The sequence below is a fragment of the Xylocopa sonorina genome, chromosome 7, assembly GCF_050948175.1.
Source record: "Xylocopa sonorina isolate GNS202 chromosome 7, iyXylSono1_principal, whole genome shotgun sequence".
In the NCBI taxonomy this organism is placed as follows: Eukaryota; Metazoa; Arthropoda; class Insecta; order Hymenoptera; family Apidae; genus Xylocopa; species Xylocopa sonorina.
The window spans coordinates 10519556-10541821 of record NC_135199.1 but is presented as its reverse complement, the minus strand read 5'-3'; the positions used below and the strand labels follow the sequence as shown (position 1 = coordinate 10541821).

General features: G+C 49.7%; 1 protein-coding gene across 1 annotated transcript in view; it reads right to left on the bottom strand.

Annotated features, from left to right (window-relative positions):
• Positions 1-22266, bottom strand: part of Rhogef3 (Rho guanine nucleotide exchange factor 3) — a 117832-nt gene that overhangs the window by 17205 nt on the left and 78361 nt on the right. Inside the window, exon 9 of the mRNA XM_076898667.1 lies at positions 4267-4381. Within this exon, the coding sequence (XP_076754782.1) occupies positions 4267-4381 (115 nt within the window). The remainder of the gene's footprint in view (positions 1-4266; positions 4382-22266) is intronic.

Here is a 22266-nt window from a genome sequence, read left to right as displayed (position 1 = left end):
TTGCACTCTCTGCTTCGCACGGAGCGTACCAAAAATACGGGTTTTCGAAAAAACGATGGAAGTCTTATCGCTTACCGTGAAACTGCTTTCGCGTTATCGTTGCATTTAACATTAATTCGCGCAGAGCTTACATATAATTTGCTATTCATTAGAAACTGTTATCGAATTAACTGCCGTACATTGTTACCGGGGATATATATTTATCGCAATAAATATTAATCGAGGCTGATAAATTCGATCGGTATTTATTGCCCAATACTTCCTATATTTCAAATCATTCGTTAATACCGTTCTGGTTTTCATACAAATGGGAATTTCAGAGATTTATATTCGCGTTCGGCTATTTCCATGTCAGACAGAAAATCTCTTTCCCATTTCCGATCGTTGCAGAGTTGAACGAACAATCGGGGACGATCATAAATGATGGCTGAGAATCGACCGGGTGGGACTGTTCGGGCTTAGCAGAATTTTTGAACCGTTTCGAACCTTAATTAACAGCTCTCTGAGAGCATTTACGTGTACCAGAACCAGACTCCAACCTACATAAACTCGATCCTAACGTGGCCATGGTACCGATAATTGGAGGTAACCGAGGTCACCGCCGAATTATTCATCCGTGCGCGATTTTGGTACTTCGAAATGATCCAGGACGAACTCTGATCTCTGCTCGATTAGGCATTCGGTTAAGCTATTCTGCCGGAAGAAATTCTGATTTAACGGTGGTAGAAATCAATCGACGCCCCGTCTATTTGCCCATAAAATCGGATTGAATCGTGGTTCGTCCGATTTTCGCGAAATTCGGTGATACAGATAACACTGAAATGTTTCGTGGGAGCTCTCAAACGAGAAACGCGTTGAATGTACCGAAAATTATTTCGCGGAGCAACCGATTCGACGTACGATATCGTAGAACAAGTTAATTTGAACGAGTGACGTTTGGTCAATAACGAAGGTTGCTTGAAAGGATGCTCGACGTTTGAATATCTCACAGAATCGTTAATTAAGCATCAGTCAAGGAAAAGGTGTGGAACGGTACTGGAGGCAAAATTATTTTCAAAGGTAGACGTCAGACGTTCGATCGCTTAGACACGCGATTCGTAATTTCCTCCGCGGAAGCAGCGGATGATAGAACGGTCGGGTGAATAATGATTGGCGCCAGTGACGTCTCAGGCCTTGGGCCTAAATGCACGCACACGCACATGCAGCACCGCGTTTGCATACGAGCAGAAGCGTTAATTACCATCGAATGCTCCGATGCATACGACAGTCTCTGTATTCTTGACATTCGTCCAGCTATCTCAATTATTCTCATTTTCCAACGACCGCCTAATTATTACCTTTCGATAGCCTTTGATTCAAATTCTCCCATATATAGTTATCGCTTTAAACCCTTCATTTTTAAATAAATTTGCAAGGAAGAAAACGGTGAGAAATATCTAGTTACATGGAAAAAAAAAAAGAAAAAGATTCAACGACTTCTCGCTAAAAGGCGACTGCAATCGCGGTTCGCGTCCTCGGAGGAGATACAGTCAAAGCAAGGTAGATCTCATTAAACCGTGGAACCGTTTCCCTCGGCCAACTTTTTTCTATCCGTGCTTAGAAAACAGCTATGACTCGTCCCAGTTCCTAAACTCATCCCGTGTAACGGGGTTGGAGCTTTTAGTATATTGGATAGCTTAGCCGACCAAGTCGCTCGAACACGCGCTTCTTTAATTATTATTTCTCTGGCCAGATTCCGCGCGTACACGAATCGTGGTAGGTGCGATATTAATTAAAAAAATGAATCTCAACGGCGCGCGATCGTGTCCCGGTCGTTTCGATCGACAAAATCGACACCGTCGTTTCACGCGGAAGATCGCAGGACAGCCGGCAGAATTTCATTAACTCCTTCGATTGCGCTCACCTTCGAATTGGAGCGTGTCGATACACGTATCGATTGCGTCGTTCAGTTTTCACTGTAACACGTGGCTGCGAGTATCGCGGCAGGCAACGATCTACATGCATCATTCGCAGTGACGACAGCGCGCACCGGTTCGTTAACATTACCGACAACAATGCCGTATCGAACCGACTGTATCTGCCACGTTTGCTGCCACAGGTCACTGTCACCGAGAGACAAGCGTTTACCTGACAATTAGATGCAACCGTGGACATCGCCATTGTAAGCTGTATCGCGGATTGCGCCCGAGATTATCTTAACGACGGTAATTTCAGGGGCCATTCTGTTACGCCGTTCTACAACTCTATATATACATCATCGATTTGGCTATTTTTACGGTCTATCGGTCTGTTACGCTTATCTGCTAGCATGTTCCCTGCTCCTGGGCACGAACAAATCTCTTAATTGACATAAAAGAGCACGTAACGAAGATCTACTCAATAGCGATCGCGTTGAAAAGCCTTTTGATCGTCGTGCGACGACCGACAAAAGGAAGACTGAACCGTGACGCCATAAATCGTTTCTGAAAGTGCACTCTTCCCTTAGAGGAAGATTAAAAAGCTCGGAAAGTTCTCGATTCTCCCATTTTTACCTTCAGGCAATTGAACTTTTCCGACGAATAATACCGCGCGTCACGTCGGTCTCCCGGATAGAATCCTGAAAAAGACATCGATCATAATCGTCCCAGAAACCGGTCGAGTCGCAGTGAAATCCGTTCGTGACGTCGCGCCGCGCCCGTGGATCCATTCAGCCTCGCATCCAGCACCGTGGTACCCGGAAGAAACCCCGGTGACGGTGTCAGAACGTCGAGCTTCGGTTTCCTCCGGCGAGAATCTCGACCGGACGCTTCCGGTCGGCGGGGGACGCGCGCGTCGTTCAATGGATCCGTGGAATCCGGCGGACCCGCTTTTCGTGCTCCAGCATCGACACGAACCGGCGCATTCCGTTGATCCGTGCCGTGAGATCGTGAAATTCCCCGCGGAGATGCAAATCTCGGATATCGTCGTCGTGCCCGCGACGACGTGACTTCCCGCAGGAGAAGCCGAGAAACGAGCTGAGAAACGTCTACCTCGCCCAGCCAGGGCTTCCGTTCCACCCCTCCCGAGGATCCGAATAATTCGAAACGATTTCGCGGCGCAGCAAATCGAAACAGCGGCCACGAGTTTGTTTTTCATCCCGTTTGCGACTACCAGTCGAAGCGAGGCAGCGATCCTTCATGTTCTCGGCTTTATACTTTGCGAGCAAACTTGCACGCCGTCTCTGTCTCTTGTCATTGCAACTTCGCGTGAAGAATTAACATGAAAATGCGATTCGTTAACAGACTAGTCCCTGCGCGAGATCCAAGCAAATGGTTCCGGTTAAAAAGCCGGACGAGACGCTCATAAAAGCGACGTTAGACCCGTCTTTCTTTCCGGGTTTCTTGGATAAACTTAACATCTAGCCCATGGCGCTTGGGATCAGGTTAATTAAACCCCGCGACGTTTTATCCGGACCAACTGTCGCATTGTTGTATGTTCGCAGATTTATCTGCGACGGTCGCACGGGCACCGCAAGGAGAACAGCTTCTGGCTGTTATTTATTACAGCGTCCGCGATATTAATTGGCGTCGTAATGCGTTCTGCCCTCAGCGTAGCTGCAACTCGGAAATTGTAACGCGGCAACACATGGAAAATTCGTACGACGTGTAACTCAAATATTGCGCTGATGCACGGTCGAGATTTCCGCGTTTTGGCACGTCGATCGAGATCGGGAGACTTTACCGGCGTTCCGTTCGCGAAATAACTGTGCAAAGCTAGGCGTGCTGGGTACGATATTGTACACGGTGTAAGAGAAGGAGCCCCAGGTAGAAATAACTCGCAGAGTCAGTGATAATTTTAAGGAAATCGGGGTACGCTGCGAAACGTTTTATCGATCGTGGCCTGGGACGCTGTAAGGCGGCTAAAAAGTTCAAGAGAGCCGCTCGAAACTTCCTCCGGGGGAGGAAAGTTAGCAGAGCCTGCCGGCGGATCGACCGCGAAACTTTTTGAAACAAGGGAAACGCAGCAGCGCGGATCTTCGACTGTTAAGAACACCTGAAAGCGTTCTTCCTCTTGTTATCGGAACACCCGATACCGTCGCCTCGCTTTTTGTCTCCTCTTCTACTAAAATAAATAACAATGGAGAGGAGCTCGAAATATTTAGGGTTGACGATTGGTAAATAGTCTCGATTTAATTGACGAGGTACACAAGTCCCACGAGCGTGGTACGGCAGGGTGCGATCGAGAGTATCGCGATAAACGGGGGGGAAAAAAAACATTCTTAATTTCCGGAGGGATTCGTATACTCACGGAAACAGGAGCTGTGTGAGGCGTGGCTGCTTCCTGCGTGTGGTGAAGTCGACTAGGGCTGGGGCTCGACCTTTGGGAATTCTGCCCACGTTGCCACGAGCCACCTTTGTTACTGCTGAAATCAAATTAGACCTTCGATTTTATCTCCGCTGCGTATGAAAAAAGAATGGTTGCCTGCCTAAGAAACGGCCTCGCTTAACGACCGACGAAATCTATTTGAAAGAATATTCCAAGGACCGAGCGGCTTCTCGATTCGTAGCTTTATTTGCGCTCGCAAGTGTGTTGAACGACTACGATCCGAGAGAAGGTATTCGTTTGTCGAATATTTTTCAAACAACGTCACCGTTTCTACGAGGAAACGGCTGGAATGCGCGTATAGATTCCACGGTGATTCACGTTTACGCGTAACCTCTGACACGGTCGCGGAGACCAGCGGAGACTTTCACATTAGAAGAAAGAGTACTTGTCATCGTGGCCGAGTAGCGGCCAATAAATTACGGTGTCGAAGGTCGTGGTGCGTGATTTACACGTTCGCTCGTCGATAATCGCCCTTCGGAGATGTCGATATATTGCACCGGACAATGATCTACGAGCGGGTGATCTATGGACGCGCGATCGAATCCGCGAGATTCTCTTCTTCGCCGATTTATGCTCGAAGCGAGATTTAAAACGTTCGCTCGTCGTTTCACCCGAGAAAATCTTCGATTTATAAACTCGTTACCATCGATGCTTTCTAAGATCGTATTCAGCGACTGTCGTCTGTGTACTCTGAAGAAGTCACCATTGTCCAATGAGTTCATCGCTAAAGATACCCAATGTATTCCGTATACTAAGTACTCCGACAGGAATTAATTATCTCGGTCTCATTGAAACGTATGTACGCCTTGTTCAAGCGAACGTACCTGATCCTGTCTAGAATGATACATCGCTCCCAATCGATCATCAATATGTTCTACACCGTCAAGGTTCGAACTTTACAAAATTTCATATCACCCGCTCCCTCCACGATTCCATCGAACAGTCAAGAGTCTCCGCTCGTTTCGACGTCACGAGTTAGAAACTCGACCGACATCGACGCGCCTTACCCCGTCAAGTTCGAGGAATAGGACGCGTCCGTTGTGTCTAAAGCGACGGGTATCACCGGGACCACTCCCTGGGCCGCGAGAAAGGAACCACCTTCGTCTCGATCGAGCCAGGAATCCTCCGTAGAAAGTGGAATGAATCGCTGAACCTCTGTCTCGCTGTCTCGTGACCTTTTTCGCCTGCCAATCAACCGGCGGTCTTCGTCCGCGGAAATCGCGGTGAAAAAACAGAAAAATAGAAAGAAACAATCCCCGTTCCCCTGGACGCTTGAAAATCACGCTTCGACGCGAGAGACACGGGAGGGTCGTGCACGACCCCCCGAGTGTACCGTTGCGCCTTTCGCCGTTGCTGACGACCGGTTCGTTCGTACTGTCGCCTATCGGACGGCCGATCGTTTATCACGCGGCGATCACCGCGCGCCGATAATGACGTATTAGGTCAGAGTGAAAGCATCGTGGGAATTGATTTGCGCTCGCGTGCCACGAACCAGCCAGGAAGCGTTCGACAGCCGAGGTAAGGTCAAGCCGTGGCAATAGGCGGGACGATTAACGCCATTAAACGTCCGAGTTCGCCGGTTGCTTTCCCAGAAGCAGCGCCGTCAGCCAGATTTCACACGGGACGCTTGTTAGCCGTCGGATTTTTCCGCGTCCCTGGCCAACGGAATTTTTACGACGTACGTGGGACCGGACCCGAACCGGCAGAAGAAGCGACCGCAATTTATTTAAACGCCGGTAAGAGCCGCGTTCGAGCAATCGACGAGGTTCTATCGACGCGTCTCTGCGCTGCCACCCCTTCCGGTTAATATTTGCCGTGAGGCACCGAACGGAGGGATCGGAGAACGAGAATTTCTGCCTCTCGTTTCGGAAATTGAGACATCAAGACGTCGCCGGTGATTCACGCGTGCACCGTCGCGTCGATATTAGCAAACCTCGCGGCAAACTTGCCGCGCGGATTTCTCTCGACCCGCGGCACTGCTAATCTCGTCGTTATCAAGAGTTTCGTAATCATCCGCGCTCGTCGTACACGGAAGGTGGCCCGAAGTGTCGGCCGGTTTTCGCGTAGAAAGTGCAAGGAACTCGGTCATCCCCCCAAAGTTGATCCAGGCGGAATGGTTTCCGTACGGTCACCGAAACGAGCCAAAACGAACACCCTCTAAATAAATATCTGCCGGAAACTACACGAGTTTGTACTTATAATTATCTCGAAAATCGTTCGGCGCTTCGAGTTCGTGGCTCGCGAGAATCCTTCCGCCGACACGCTTCGGCTTTTTACTCGAACGCCTGGAAAAATGGGTTCGGTCGTTACGCGGGCGTCAAGTATTTTTTGTCTCTGTTTTTTTTTACGTCGGAAATGGTGTCCTTCGCGCGATAGCAGTCGACTAAACTCCAGTTTAAATATCCATTTTTACACGATACACGTAATTACAGAGAACGAGCTATTTACGCAACGGTCATCGCTGATAAGCAAATTTCTAAACGTCGAGGATTCTTAAGAACTTCTAACGCAACGTAACGTGAAAATTATTTTGGAACGCAGTGAACGGGGCTCCTACTACCCTACGAGCTCGCTTCGTAATTAAAATATTACAATACTTCCGGTAAAAAGGAGCGTTTAACGAACAGAGCGAGTTTCCACTCGACGCGCCGGCTTACCTTCCATTCGTTTACGCCCACCGTATAATTCAAGCAGCTGTTAGCAACCACCACCGACTCGTTGCGCACTTATTTCGTCAACGTACGTAAAATGTAACTCAACTTGCCGACCTCTCGATCTGGAAATATCCACTTGGGCAACAGTTTCGCCGTCGTTAAGATAAGGGATTGCGCAAGCGGAGCGCAAACATCGATGGCGCGCGTGGCGTGAAAAATTGATTCCCTCGCGGGGGTAATATTTGCGAACGGCACTTTACCGCCAAGACGTCCGCGTTATCGGCCGATAAAATCCCTGCGACGTCCAATTTGCACAGCTCGCCGTGTAAACAGGCTTTTGTCGTGACCGCGATTCGGACCTGTTTGCCGGCCGATGCAATTCGATTCCCGAGCGTGCCACCGAAAAACTAGATCTCCCTCGAAAAGGCTCGCCCCCGGGCGTGTGTCGCGCGGCGCCACCCTTCCGGAATTTCCACGCTCCCTCTCTGCAACGCGTTACAAACCGATTCTGATTTATGCAAACGCACTCAAGCCCACCTACGATACCGGCGCACTATTTATTCCGTTTCCATGAAATGAAACTCGCGGCTGTCACGAGCTGGCTGGCTCGCTCGCTCGCTTCGTCCCCGTCTCTCGCCCCGCGAGAGCATCGCGGAGCTCGTTAACACGGCTGCGAGCGTGATTTTGTAAAATTGCTTTATCGCCGGATTCGACGAAACAGCAGTCGCGTATATTCTTTTTCCAGCGCGAGGAACGCGGATGTATAAATAAATCGCGGTGGAAGCCGCGCGATAAATAGACGCGAATAAAGAATCCTGGATTCCTGTTTCGTTACCTTACCGGCGGCGGGAAGCGAGAAAGGGTCGATTGAATTATGAAGAATGTAATCAGGAAGGGAATCAGAGAACGAATCGGAAGAAGGGCCGCATACTTTATTCATCCGAGCGTTCGTCTCGGTTCCGAGAAACGAGGTGTGAAATACGGAAAGCTGGACTGGAATCAGGACGAAGGGTTAAGGGCGGGCGTTAAAAGCGATATTTATTCGATAAGTTCGTACATCGGCGACTTTTCGACTCGTTTCGTTCCCTCCCGGTTTTTTCTCTCCTTTTTAATCGACTTTTCGCCGCGCTGCGCCGCGCAGATAAATCGATGCACCCCGGGCAAATAAACAATCGTATTTATCGCCCTAGGTTCACGTGGGTGTGCAGTTACGGGCCGCGAGAACCGGTCGTAAAATCTTACCGGTTTCGCAATACGGCTACCCTCGTCCAGCTGGGACGCGCGAGAATGCATCTACGCGGCCGCACTTTTATCTCCACAGCACTCGAGGTGTCTCAGACGCCGTTCCGAATCGATTTCGAGCCATCCCCTGCACCGAACTTGCCCGCGTGAAAATCTTCGTCATCGTTACCGTACGTATATCTACCCGACACGGCGGAATTCGTGTGATTTATGCTCGATGACACCGTGAAATCGATAATCGCCAGCTGGATAGTCGTGGAAATTCATAATACAGCCGAACGCAACGGGGACGATAGACAAGCGAGAAATTGGAGTAACGTCGGGCCCGTGTAAGGGGAGTAAGAGGACTGGCCTCCATTCCAACTGGATCCCATGGTTCGCTGAATGACCGGTGTGTTACCAATTCGAGCACGCTACTTCGGAACGACTGCTGTTCACAAGTTCGACGAGGAGTTCCACCCTCCCTTTTTTTTCGACTGTTTTCGCTCGGTATTCGAAATGTACATTTTCAGAACGCGGTGATGAGCAATCCGGGAAATATCGGGATTGTTTGCGCGACCCAGTTTCGAGTGTTGAAACGAAACGTTGTTTAAGTTTACCACGGTATTTCCTCTTCATTGTTTCGGAAGGTTCGCAAGGAAAAAATTAGCGGTAACGTTAAATGCTCGTCGTTCTTTGTTTCATCGCAACGAACCGAAACGCAGCCGGAGGATGAGTGGTCGAATTTAAATATATCACGGTTCAAAGGTTTACAATCGACCGGTTCAACAACGGTGTTTCAATCGTTGCACCCAAGTAACGTCGACACTTGTCAGGATTTTTCCAAAATACCTCGATCGTAGTTGCACGGTTCAATCGAAAGCGGCAGGAGTTTCCGTCAGATACTCGATATTCGAGAAAAAATGTTCATTCGATCCCTTGTAAATCGGATAGCGTTGCGAATCGTCGAACAAAACCAAGTAAAAAAAAGGACCAAATTCCATTCACTTGCAGGAGAAATTTTCGGTTTGTTAATCGGATTTTCTGCTCTCGCTTTAGCTCGTATTTCACGCGTAGACACCGAACGGTTTCGATCTCGTTCCTGCGCGGATTAGCGCCAGTTGAATTAAGTCGATTGGACATAATAATTGCAAAACGTACAGCCTAATTCGCAGCGCGCATGGTATTCCGCGGTGCTCACTTTTTGCTGCATTCTCAAGGATACACTCCGTCCAGGCACGATCTCGTTAAATGAAATTGCGCTGCTTATTAATTCATTTTTACCAATATTACGCCGCGCACGCCACGTTAAGGAACGTTCTTTGACGTAACGCGATTTAACACGTGTATGTTTTTAATAGCGAACCGTACTTTCTAACGACGCCTTTGATACCGTCGCGACACACATTCCGCGCGTGGCTAATCAATTTTTGCTCTTCCATCTGCGCAGAAGAAAATCACGGAGATCGTATTTCGGAAAGTAGAACGCTGCGAGCGTGCCGACTAATTAGATTCGTAATGCGACAAACTGGCGAGCACGATGTCAGAACGTGACATTCGTTTCGCGAGCGAATCGAGTTAGACTTCGGACACGGATTTAATATTAATTCACGGCCGGATTAATGGATTAAAAACGGGGAAGAATCGCGATCGACATTGTCAATCGAGAAGTTGAGGGGGATCGGCGTGACTAAAGGGCCATCCTCGACTGAGCTAACTTTTCTCTTCGCAGGTGATCCCTGGGTCGGTGTTTTATTGCCGATACAGCCTCGGATACATAAATCTCTGACAGCCATAAATCACTCGACGGAAAGTGTCGAAAAGGCAGGGACGAAATCTCGTTTCTTTTCGGTCGCCGGGATGACAAAAAATTAGATTCGATCGCGAAGGGATATCGGCGGAATTTCCGCGTTCAAGGGTAACGGGAAAATAAATTTCCTCGATCGCGATACCAAGAAATTGTCCTAGATCGAGATCGTAACAAATGTTTCGCCTCGTTAATCAAAATGTCCCAGCCGAGGCGTTTAATTAAATGCCAGGTTAAATGTAGCAAGAAAATGTGCAATATAGTTGCCCGTACCTTGTTACTTGCCGCGTAATTACCATGTTTTCCTAGTTCATTGAAAAAAAATGAGGGGGCAAATATCTCGTCCGAAGAAGGTAGTCAACGATGCCACGAAGCTCGCGACATTACCGAGTTTCCAGCGTCTCCGCGAGTTTGCTATTACCGCAACTTTCCAATTACGATACCAGGATACCGATGAACTTTCGTGCCGTGAAAATTACAGCGCAACGAATCACCATGCGTCGCGACGTTACGGGTGTATCGACAAACTGCTGGTGAGAAATCGTGGTACCAATAAATTTCCGTCTGGTTAAACGACGGTAGCGACAAATTTCAGACCGTGAGATCGGCGATACCGTCGATTTTCGGGCCGTGGGATCGTGATAACTGCGAATTTATCGTCCTGCTAAAGATCTCGAGGATATAATACGCTTGCACTCTCGCGATCGTAGGAACGAGCGGAGTTCGATTGAATTTCTTCGCTTTTTTTCGAACGAACGAGCTCACTTTCCTGAGGGACACGAAGCTTCTGAACACGTCAAGGCACGACCGTGTGATTGCGTGGTACGCGCGTCCCGTGAACCTGAATGCGTTCCCGTGAAAGTCGATACTAGAGTGACCCTTCTCGCTACACGGTTATTGAATTTCAATTTGCGATATCATCGTCTAATTAATACGATCACTGCCAACGCATCTGTACGCGTCCTTTTACCCACCACGGTCTATTACTTCGAACAGAGCGTTGCTTTTTTTTCCCCGTCCCCGAGCTTTCGCCAACAATCGCTAAGAACGCGTTTGCTCGGTTCGCATCGACCAGAGCCGGGGTGGCGTGAGAGAACATTTTTCAGAGTTGTCAACACGAGATCGTGCCAGCGTCGTTGATGTAACGGAGCACAAAGAGAAGGGAATTTAGGTGAACTGTCATTTACAAGGGTTTCTCGCGGTGCTCTCTCGTGCTCTCGATCCATTTAACTGTTCGCCAACGGGATATAAGTGCAGAGGTGGTTTTTTTTTTCTTTTCTCGTTCGCCTCTTGCTCGAAGACAAAGCAAACATCATTCATTTCCAGGTTCGTTCTTGGCTTAGTCACTGTTGCAGCAATACGCCGTAGAAATGGCCGGGGAAATTGCGAAAAGCGTAACAGAAAATCGTCGAAGAATAAGGTAAATTCGTACGAGGGCACGACTGCGAACTCGACTCACGTAGCGGCTCTTAGCAACAACATTTGCCGGGAATATATTGCTCGGGAGCCGAAACGTTCGGTCGAAAAAGGTGGCTGAAACGGCGGTGGGAAAAGCGCACGGAGGATCTCGGTTCGATTGGCAGGAAAAGCGAACACGACGGCACGCGACTTGCTCGATATGGAGGATTGGAGCATCGACAAGAGGGGAACGGAGCAGCCGTAAATCGTTCGCGATGCATTTTCCCGTGTAAAGTGCAATCCTGTTTGCCAATTCATATGCATGACGGCGCGGTGCAATCATGCACGGCGTGCTTTCAATAATACCCGAATAATCTGACGTTCGAATCGGACTCTACCCAGGAACAATGACACTTAACAAGTGTTCGCCGTTTCACGCTTGGCCTGCCCATACAGACGCGCTGCCGCACGCTATTTTTATTCCTCGATTTATCGCCAGAAATCGAATATTTATCGGGAACCACCACGATTTTTGAGCCACCGTTTCCAGGACGCGGACGCCAATCCATCTCCTGCGCGCGTTCGAGACGCGTGGGCGCAGCAAACTCCTAGAAACTTCTCACGTATCACAGGTACGTTCGATGCAACGTTTTTTTTCTTATAATTAATATTCCATGGAATTTTTCCCACCGGATCAACACCATAAACTAGAGAAATTCTACGGTATCTCTAATCAGCAATTTCATACTCCATGACTCAATTAATTGCTTTCGATATTACTCGCGTGTATGATTAAACGATCTGACGGCTGATAACGAGATGGAAACGCATTGGTTGCCGTCTGAGCAAGTTGCTCGCCTGTTCGCGATTCCAATAAATTCGTCGAGTTTCGACGGGTTCGCAACGTTTCGTTCTTATTTCGAGGAATATCCGCGCGGTTCCCGGAACCAATGAGTCAGCGATCCTTTGCCGAAAGTTAGCAAACATCCTGACTGCATGCAAATACGCGTAACACGATTTCTCGCGAGCCAGTGGAAAAAAAACAGTCGTTGGAACGGTTCCAAAATCGCGGTGAAAAATAAAATAGCGGGTCGTTGCAGTTGTACCTGGAACCGCGTCTACCGTTCCGTTCCTTTTTTTTACCTTTCTCTTTTTTTTTCCATTACCCAGAAAACAGCCGGACCGTGAAATAAACTTTCCGTAGTATTCTTGAGACTATTGACACGTTGGCGAACGGGCGCTCCGCGGATAAATAAAGTTCCCCGCCGCTCGGATGCCGATGTCGCGGGCAAAACAGCCAGGCATTATCCGGTCGAGAAAATTAAAGCGGAAAAAGGAGCCGTCTGGAAGTAATCTCGGACACGAGGAGAATCTCGTCCCGAACAAAACGGGAGGAGAGAAAACGGAGGAGCGACAAGACATTATGGTGGTCATCGATCGGCAAAGTGTTTTTTCCTCCCGTCGGACTCGAATCCGTCGGGACCGACGTATTTCACCCGCTCGTCTCTCGGACATTCGTGGCCCCGACAAACTTCCTAACGATTCTACCGGATTAAGTCCCCTCCGCTAAGCGGATTAACAGTTCGAATCAGCCGTTGAACACGGTTCAACGGCAGTTCGTGTCACAGCTCGGTAACTCGCATTCTTCCCGCGAAATCCCTGCACGAACATCGCGCCGTGTAACGCTGTTTCACGCCACTTGAAGAAACTTCCGCGAGAGCCCCCCCACAGCCTCGTTTTGTCCATTTTTATGGATTTTTATGGAGATTACGTGAGATAGCGCCATCGCGTTCCGTGTTTCGCCGATCGCGTTACTCGCGCCGGTGTCACGGAACATTAATTGGCGCGCGGATTGGTTAAGAGGCGATCGATTAAAATTCGGATCGAAATTGTGTGCATCGAACGGTCGTGATACGAGTCTCGCAACGGTAGACCGTTATTTAACGGTCGATATTGGTCGATCGGTACACATCGGTTCGTTTAGTTTGGTACGGTCTCACGTGCCTCGATCCCTTGTTTAACGATGTTGCGTAAGAAACTTCACTTTTGCCGGGTATCCCATGTTTTATTCCATCCTCGAATTACGACGGGAGGTTTACGCTCGGTTTAGTGGATCGCGGGTAAAAAAAAAAAAAAGAATGCCAGCTCCGTTATTCAGGACGGTTTCGAATAAGTGCACCGGCGAAACCAAACGCGCATAAAAATGATATGCTGCTCCAATTCGTTCGGCGAGGGACCGTTCGCTCGAATTTACGCAGTCGCCGGCTCGTTTCTTCCCTCCCGAGAATGTATTACATCGACCGCGAGTCTATTCCGCGGAACTTCATTCCAGGCGATACTTAAAAAGAGGATTCATCGATTCTAACCGTGGTGGAAGCCTCGCGGCAGTGCTCGATATAGACCACGAGTGATCGATTCGATCGGCGAACTACATCGCTCTGATAACGCCAGTGGAGTAAAGATAATGGCACTTTCAAGTAAAATCGTATTCCTCTCGACAACCATCCGCGATCGAAATTTTGTTAATTCACGAGTATAAAAGTGACCTGATAATCGATAAATTATTATTCCGTTCACGTTGTCCTCCGTTGCGAATTGAAAAATAACGGGTGAAAAGAGGAAGCAATCTCGAGAAGAAAAAAAAATTCTCGATATTGCGTCATCGCGGAAGAAAACGAGGGAAACGCGAGCCCTCCGTTTTCCACCGCGGCGTATTTTCTTTCTCCGTGGAAGGTCATTGTCAGCAAAGAAAAGGGAAACGGCGGCGCGGAGCAGCGAAGGCGGCCCGTATAAATGGCAGCAGGAAGGAAGGAACGGCAGGCACGGCGGAATAATGAAAAAGAAAGTAAGAGGCAAGAAGAACGAACGGCCGAGCGAATTCCAGCCTCGTCCAGGCTCGCAGAATGGCGACGCGTAGGACAAGGCGGTTTTCTAAGGTCACGTTCACACGGAACGGAAGCTCCTTGTATCGAACGCACGTTCTCTCGCAATTCTGAGAAAGGTCCGCGAGCACCTCGCGTTACACCGCTCGCTTCGTTTCTTGTCATCGCTAAGCCGCTCTCGAGTTGCCTCCGTTCGATGCCCGGATTCGTTTCCTCGCTAAAAACTTGCAAATCTTTTCTACGTGACGTCTACGAGTTGGGGATCGTCAAAGGGACATCTCGCGGGATGTTTATCGGGAACGTTTCGAGTTTGGACGCAAGGGTGCCGTTCGTGACGCCGTTAAACGCGTTGAATAAATTTCCACTTTAAAATGGGGAATCGAGGAACGCGAGAAGCGTCTCGCGAGAACGATGATACACGCAGGTATCTATCTGATTTTCATGTCCCTCGTTTCTCATCCGGGCGACACGTACTTTCGGAATGGCTCGATTCGTAAGTTAAGTCGGACCGAAGTTACTGCCTCGAGCGAGTTAAATGGAACAAATCCGATCAGCTGGAAAGGATTTAGATTGCAAAGTGATACGTCGGATCAGGGGTTTTCAAGCCAGCCATTCTTTTTTCTCCTTCCGCCCGGCGAAATTAAGGGGCTTGTCACACCGAGCCGGCTAGAACAAATCGCGAGGAAAATTGCATTAAATCGAAAGCGGGTGGATCGAATTTTGAAATCGCGCTTCGTCGAGAGCCAGCCGGGTCGCAAAAATCTGATGAAAACTCTGTTCGAAACGATTAGTCCGCGCGCTCTTTTTGTTCCCCGACGTGTACATAAATGGAAACAACGGATTACGCGATCGAATCGATAAAAAACAATGCTCGGGGCTTGAAGCGAACAACGGACGGCATTCCCAGAGAGAAACCATTCGAACGATCAAAATGGTTCGCATGAAAAGCGAGGTAACGACATTCACTGGGCCGCGTTTAAAGAGTTCCCCTTTTATTTTCGTTTTATTCCAGCATCGCGACGTCTCTTAATTATCGACCTGTTATTCGTCTCGGGGCTGGTTGAGAATTGCTGCGCTAAAGGGCGGCGGGAGAAGTGCACTTGTTTCTTCTCTGCGACTACAGGCATTAATCTCAATTCTTTGACCTCGACCCCGATGCGAACGATTTCAAACGGCGAAAGAGGTCGCGCGCTGCTGCGGGGGTTCAAATTATTCTCCATAGATTAAAATCCCTTCTCTCCGGGGCTCCCACTCCCGAAGGGATGCGCCAGGGGGAACAATTTCGAAGCAATCGGGGAAAGTCCCTCGATGGGATCAATAACTGTCTCGGGTTGGCGCATATTCCGATTCTTTTTCCCGGCTACCCTCTCCGTTTGCACTTTTCGAGCTCAGCCCTTTAAACGTCCTCGCGCTACCACGGAAATAATCGAACAAATAATTCGAGGCGCGGGACGTCGATCCGATTTTGGGGATGCTCGAGTTTCGACGTCGCAACGTCGTTGATTATCGGGTCAGGAGATTTCAATAATGACGAAATTCTACTCGCGAAATACCAACGTCGACTACCGTGACACAGAATTCGATACTCATAACGATCGGATCGCGCAGTCGCGATACCAGCGATTCCTCGACGATCGCGACGCGGTGACGCCAACGACTTTGGAATCGCGACGAGACAGAGGGCGGCTGTAAAAGTTTCCTACGTTTCGACGATTCGGGTGGTTGCATACGTGTATGCACTGGGTCGAATGCGCGTCACGAGCCCATCGATGTACGTAGGTAACGCGCAGGTTGGCCAAGTCGATATCGTCAGTCGAGGATCGCACGAAAACCCTGCTACCTACACCGTTTAAAGTCCTTGTACTCGATTTCGAGCCTGTGATCCGAATAGTATCAAGGTCTTACGAAACTCCCGTCAATATCCAGTTCTATTCCGCGAAAGCAAACTGCGTCAATTTACACCGACCTTGTAACGATACCACGGGGGTATCGCGGCCGAGTTTTGCATCCCCGTCGCAACCCTGATTCTACCGGGACGACGGCTGGACGGTTGCGCGTCGTCGCGTCCGCGTTCGCGAAAATCAGCTCGGGACCCATCCTTCGATCGGAGCGGGTGCAATTAAAAACGAGACGTACGAGCATTATTGGCTTCGAACGGATGCTGGCGAACGACGAATAATAATGACGGGTACGTGACCGACATACCTTTTGACCAGTGGCGCACCGTCGTCCAAGCAATTACGGGGGGGAGGCTGAATACCAAGAGGCGAATCGACGGTTTAACTATGCGAGCCTGTACGCCCACGTACGATTTATCCGAATGATACGATACTTTTCGTTGAATACAAACGAAGAACGGGCCGTGCGCGGCACGCGCCGCGGACGCGACTTCGCCGCGATAACGGCAATGAAATCGTTTGCACCGGGTAGCTGCCACCGCGTATCGCTGCCATTCAACGGCCGTATAATACCGTCGCCGTGTATCTCGAGGGATCGGCGTCGCTGCCCGTTCCTCCCGGTTCGACCGGGAGGGAAAATAACGTCCGCCGTGTAAATGCATGCGCCGATGCAGAGATGTAAACGCGGGCCAGAAGACGGGGCTTTATCCTCGCCTTTTCTTCGGCACGAGGGCCTGGTATCAAGGTAATCGTTCCAATCTATCTTCCCGACGACTTCAATGCATACGAAAGGAGACGGCGCGATCGAGAGGGACGCTCGAGCCTGGTTATTCGGACGTCGGGAACGTGCTTGTCCGAGGGAAATCGAACGGTCGTTTATTTTCGCGCGTGCCTTTTTCGTTCGCCCGCGACCCACCGCCACGCGGTTGTTTGTCGCAGCCGCGGGAATCCCCGTCGCAGGACGTTACATTAATTACCCGCCGCGATAAGCGATCATTTCGCCTCGATACACGGGGATTCGACGTGAAACGAACGCGGGAAGACGGTACTGGGACGTCGAGCGGGGTTGCGTGCAGGCATGTCGCAGCGGCGGGCAGCTGCTGTCCAACGACCGACACCCCGCCATCTCGCTGGACCGGTTTCTGCCACCGGGAATCACTGGTATAAAGGGAGGCGGTGTTTAGCGGCTATCTAGATTTATGCTAATTTCGCGATATACCCTTTGCAGTCGGCCAATGATGCATCGCGCGTCTGCCCCGTGACAACGGAATCTCGCCTATTGCGATGCCAGGGTATCGCAATTCGACCAGAGCCTCTGGTTCGTCGCCTGGATCACCTGCCTTTGACGGTGCGCAGATTCTGCCGGTAATTACTGGCGCTATTTAATCTCGGACGTTTCCACTCGTGTGCGACGAGAAAGAACGCGACGTCAGTGCGTCGTATTTCGAGCATCTCGAGAGATCGCTAGGGTGGAAAGTGATAATATAGTGGGAAGTTTAGAAATAGGGTGCTGATATTTACCCAGCAGCGAGTATATTGCATTCGTAGGGGATACCTTGGCTAGAAGGGGCTGCTAAATGCCCTTACTCGTCGAACTTTCTCCGAGTTCGTACGGTGGATGAAGGAAGAGAGTGTGAAGTTATCCCTATCTGGAAACATGTGGCACGCGTGCCTCCCCTCGTTAAAGGACTCGTATAAGCGGATGCCCGTGACGAGATTTGGCGTTCTGGGGCAGATCACGTTAGAACGGTTCTCATTCGTCGCGTTTGCGACGCGTTCACAGGCTATTAAATCGATCGATCGGCATCCATTATTAAACGCCGCGTTCAATTTGCGATACATCGTCGACAGTTGTTTTCGTTATGCAACCGCTCGAGCTCGAAACGCTAAAATCACTGTTCGAAGCGGCAAACGCGAAGGAATATCGTACGTTATTTGCGGAAGGAGACGTACGTCTCTCGGAATGAATGTACGCGCGCATACGTAGAGCGGCAGATGGTATGCAACTTAAATCCGGTGCATCTGGACCGGTTTCAGGCGCGCAGCTAGGCAAGGATGAACGACTCTGCGGAAAGAGGGTGCTTTTATTCTTCGAAAGGAAATATGTGGCACGCGAGTCGTGTGCCACCAGTCTAGACGTAGGTGGATGTACTATTTCTATATACACACACGAATGGCTACGTTTCACGCCAGTGGTTCTCACCCCATGAAATATGCATTTCCCGTGATAACGCGCAAATTCCTTTAACATACCCCGACACGCGGGTATGTTTATTCACCGCCGGCTACGGTACAACTACCGCGTCAAGAAATCTCAGGCGATATCGCAAAATATATCAAATAATTGCTCCTTCCTTCTTCCTGACACAGAGCCACCACTGTGCGTCATAGCATAATTCCGCCATTCATACCGAGTTCGAACAGAACGCAACAACGTGGAAGCTGATCTCGCCTATTTGCCGTGTAAATTCAGGGATAGACACTGCTCGCAAAGGTTGCACCTACGCTTCCCTTGCTGCCGTCGGTCGGTCCCTATTCTGTTGGAGGATATCAAATCGCCTAAACGAAGGAGGAAGCCGAATCGTGGCGCGCAGCTGTCGCGTGCCCGTGCAGGAACATCTGCTCGTACCTGCGCCTCCTGACTCCTCCTGGCCATCCCTAGTTTTTACCCGCCCTTCCTGTTATTATTTCGCGGTACCGTCCACCGATTTTTCGCCGCGCTCAGCTCCTCACGGTTCTTCTTAACGTTCACCACCTGCCGCCGCGCCGTGGAATTTTATACGCCCGCAAGGTGATCTCGATGAGATCGATAGTGAAATTCTATGAGCCGAAAACCCTCGTCGTACGAGCTTCCTGCTCCTCCCTCCTCGTTTCTTGGTAACGAGCACGAGGACTCGAAGAGTAGCGTCGAGGCACAAAAGTGGAGCTTTTACAAGTTTCGATAGACACAATCGAAATCTGTTCCGGACGAGAGGGCAGGAAACGGTCTCTGTTGCCGACACGCTCGTTATCGTCGCCAGATTACAGGCTAAATAGAGATATTCGTTCGAAGCATTTCGATAACGCTCGCCCGGCGATTAGGTCGCAACAGTATCGATTCGGATAATCCGACAAGGTCGGTGAACTTCCTTGACCATTACGGAGGACGTCGAGTATCGATTTCTACGACCCCACCTCGCGTTTGCTAATAAATGATGGAAGTTATCGTAGGCCAAGGATCGATCCTGTGGCGGAATGCGCCGGTGTATATCATTGCCCGATCTGGCGAAATCACGGACGATCGAACGTCGCGAAGGAGGTAATCGAATATCAAGGCGAACCGGTGACGTAATTTTGCCTTGTTCGAAGCTCGATTCGCTCGCGAACCGCGGACGTTCGTTTGTACCGGCTGACCTGTCGCGTAACAAACACGTAACGAGAAGTAGTAGGTTTACGTTAAGCGCGTTTTCGAAAGCCGCTTTTAATGATACGGATCGCGTACGGGTCGCGACTGTCAAACGGGACTGCGCATTCTCCAGTTGGATAACTGGGCTTTTGTACCCAGAGATGAGCACGGTATCGTATACAGGTATTATTCCCGGGACGATACCGCAAATATCAGCTACGAGTACAGCGGGCGTTACTTGTAAAACGTAATATCCGCGATGAAATTCCGGATAGCGTAACTGCGTTAGGTCCGCGTGAAATGATTCGCGAAATATGGCTCGCGTTAACTAAATTGAGCGATCTACAACGGGTAGCGAAACATGATTAATAATTCGGCCGGAATTTAATTAAACGTCTTGTCAATTTCATGGAAACGACGCGGAACGCTAGGCCACACGCACGGGACAGATCGACCAGCTACCGTTCGACGGAACATTTTGGCGATACAGAGTCCTGCGTACGTCGCGTCGATACTTCGCGTTCGACCGCTGTTGAAAATAGGAACGAGTTATTTAACGAAATTAATTGCGCAACGTTCGCCGATATTTCACGTTCTACGGGCAGCTATAAATTTCGAAATTTTAATTACCTCCTCGTACTTTAATTGCGCTCGGCAAATAAGTGTGTGTGTGTGCCTTTCCAATTTATTACCAACCCTAGCCAATGCGAGTGCACGCACGCGCGCACAGGACAAATATTACGCGAGCAATTAAAAATCACTCCGTTCAATTACGATGAAACGAAACGGCATCGAAATGGCACCGACGCGACTCGACACCCCATCGCGAAAAAATCACCCACCGGACGACGGATCGCGCTCGAACGACACGCGTAGAGAACGACAACTCGTTTTACTGGCCATCCGAAGCAGAGGCCAGACTTTTATAACTTCTTAACCGTGATACACACCATCGCGCCGTATACGGCCAGCTTCGCGTATTATGCTCGCGAGCTTGTTACGAACCGCGGTTGCAATTTAGGAAAGTTAATGATCCCTAATAAGCGCCGCGAAGCATTTCAAGAACACGCTGTTTATTGTGTCCGGTGCGCCTATTACGCTCCGTCATTTTTTGCATCGTTAACTACCAATACTCGGACAGGAGGGCCTATGGGTTTTCTAACGATAACCGAACGGAACGTTACGAAACGCACGCAACATTCCTCCGGTCGAACCGCGCGTTTCGCATACCCGCGATTCAGCGATTAAGTCCGCGCGGAGAAACGGTTTTCTCCTCGTGCGCCACCGTGTACATCCATCAATCTGCCAAACGTGCCGGACGCGTGTCTCAATTGAACCTCAGGAGTCGCTAATTCGCGTACACGTCCCGCGACGCAATCGCCGTACAGGTGCGTGCTATCGCGATAAAATATATATTTCCGTTCGGTGGATTTCGAGTTTTACTTCGCAAGTTCGGAGCAATCTCTAGTGGGTACGCGAGCGTGTAATTAAAATCAAGATAAAAGGGACAAGAAACGTTTCGTGACGCGTTTGATTCCTGGAAGAGAGCAGCTTTAGCTAATTGGAGTCGTTCTTTACGGTCTGCGGACTTCCTAATGTTTCAGATAATTACGAAAATAATGAGCGTGACGTCAGGAACCAATAACCTTTAAAATACTCTTCCAGAGGAGCCAATTAATTTACAAACGCACGCAAAATATCTCCGCGTTACCTCCTTTCGAAGTGCTTCGCGTAATTATCGCGAGCGAAATGTAGAGCAATACGATTCAACCCTTGACGTAGCCTTCGCTGGCGCGCCCTACGGAGCAGCGAGGGCAATTTGCCTATGCCCACTGCCTTCGAAAACACGGGTCGAGATCGTGATTTATTCGACCGGACGGGATTTCTTTTTCCTCGATGTTACCGGATCCGTTAAGTCGCGGACGAGACTGCTCTCTCGGTCGAAATTACCGCAGGGGCTCCCTTATAAGAGTCGCGTGTCGGACGTACGCAGCGGAACGTCCTCCCACGCACGGTCGCGTGAGTTTACTTGGCCGTAACGACGCGCGAGCGGGGCCGCGGTAACTCGGAGGCAGCGCGAGTGCGTTGACTGCCGCAGTTCGAATTGCATTTGCATGGCTAATTCGTCGTAAGAGGGAAATGGCACCGTCGACATTATCAGGAAGTCGTACGGACAAAACCGTTGCATACAAATTGTGTCGGTCCTACGCGCCGCTCGTACTCGCTCTTCGAGCGGCGCTGTCGCGCTGACCAAGCTTCGATCTTTCCTTAAAGGTCCAGCCAAAAGGAGAGTCGATTCGAGCGATGTTCGTACGGTTAAATAATCGAACGTTCGAATTACTCGAAACGTTGCGGCGTTCCAGTTTCTTGTTTGCCCGTTTAATCCCATTAATTTGATCAGCTCTGACACGTGATATACAACTGTCAGCCGGAAACCGCAATATCACGTCAGAGGTGACACGCGATTGATAAGGGTTAATAAACCACGGCGTTCCTACGAGGAGACTTCGGATAAGACTTCCTACGGGATCTTTGGAAAGTATCGCGTAATTATTTGCGGGCAAATATCACCGGCTCCAGAGGGGGCGGGGTGCGTTTGAAACGTGTCCGCGCGCGTGTACACCCGTGTTATTTGGAAACGAGTTTTCCAGCCCAGATACGACGGGAAGACGAGTTA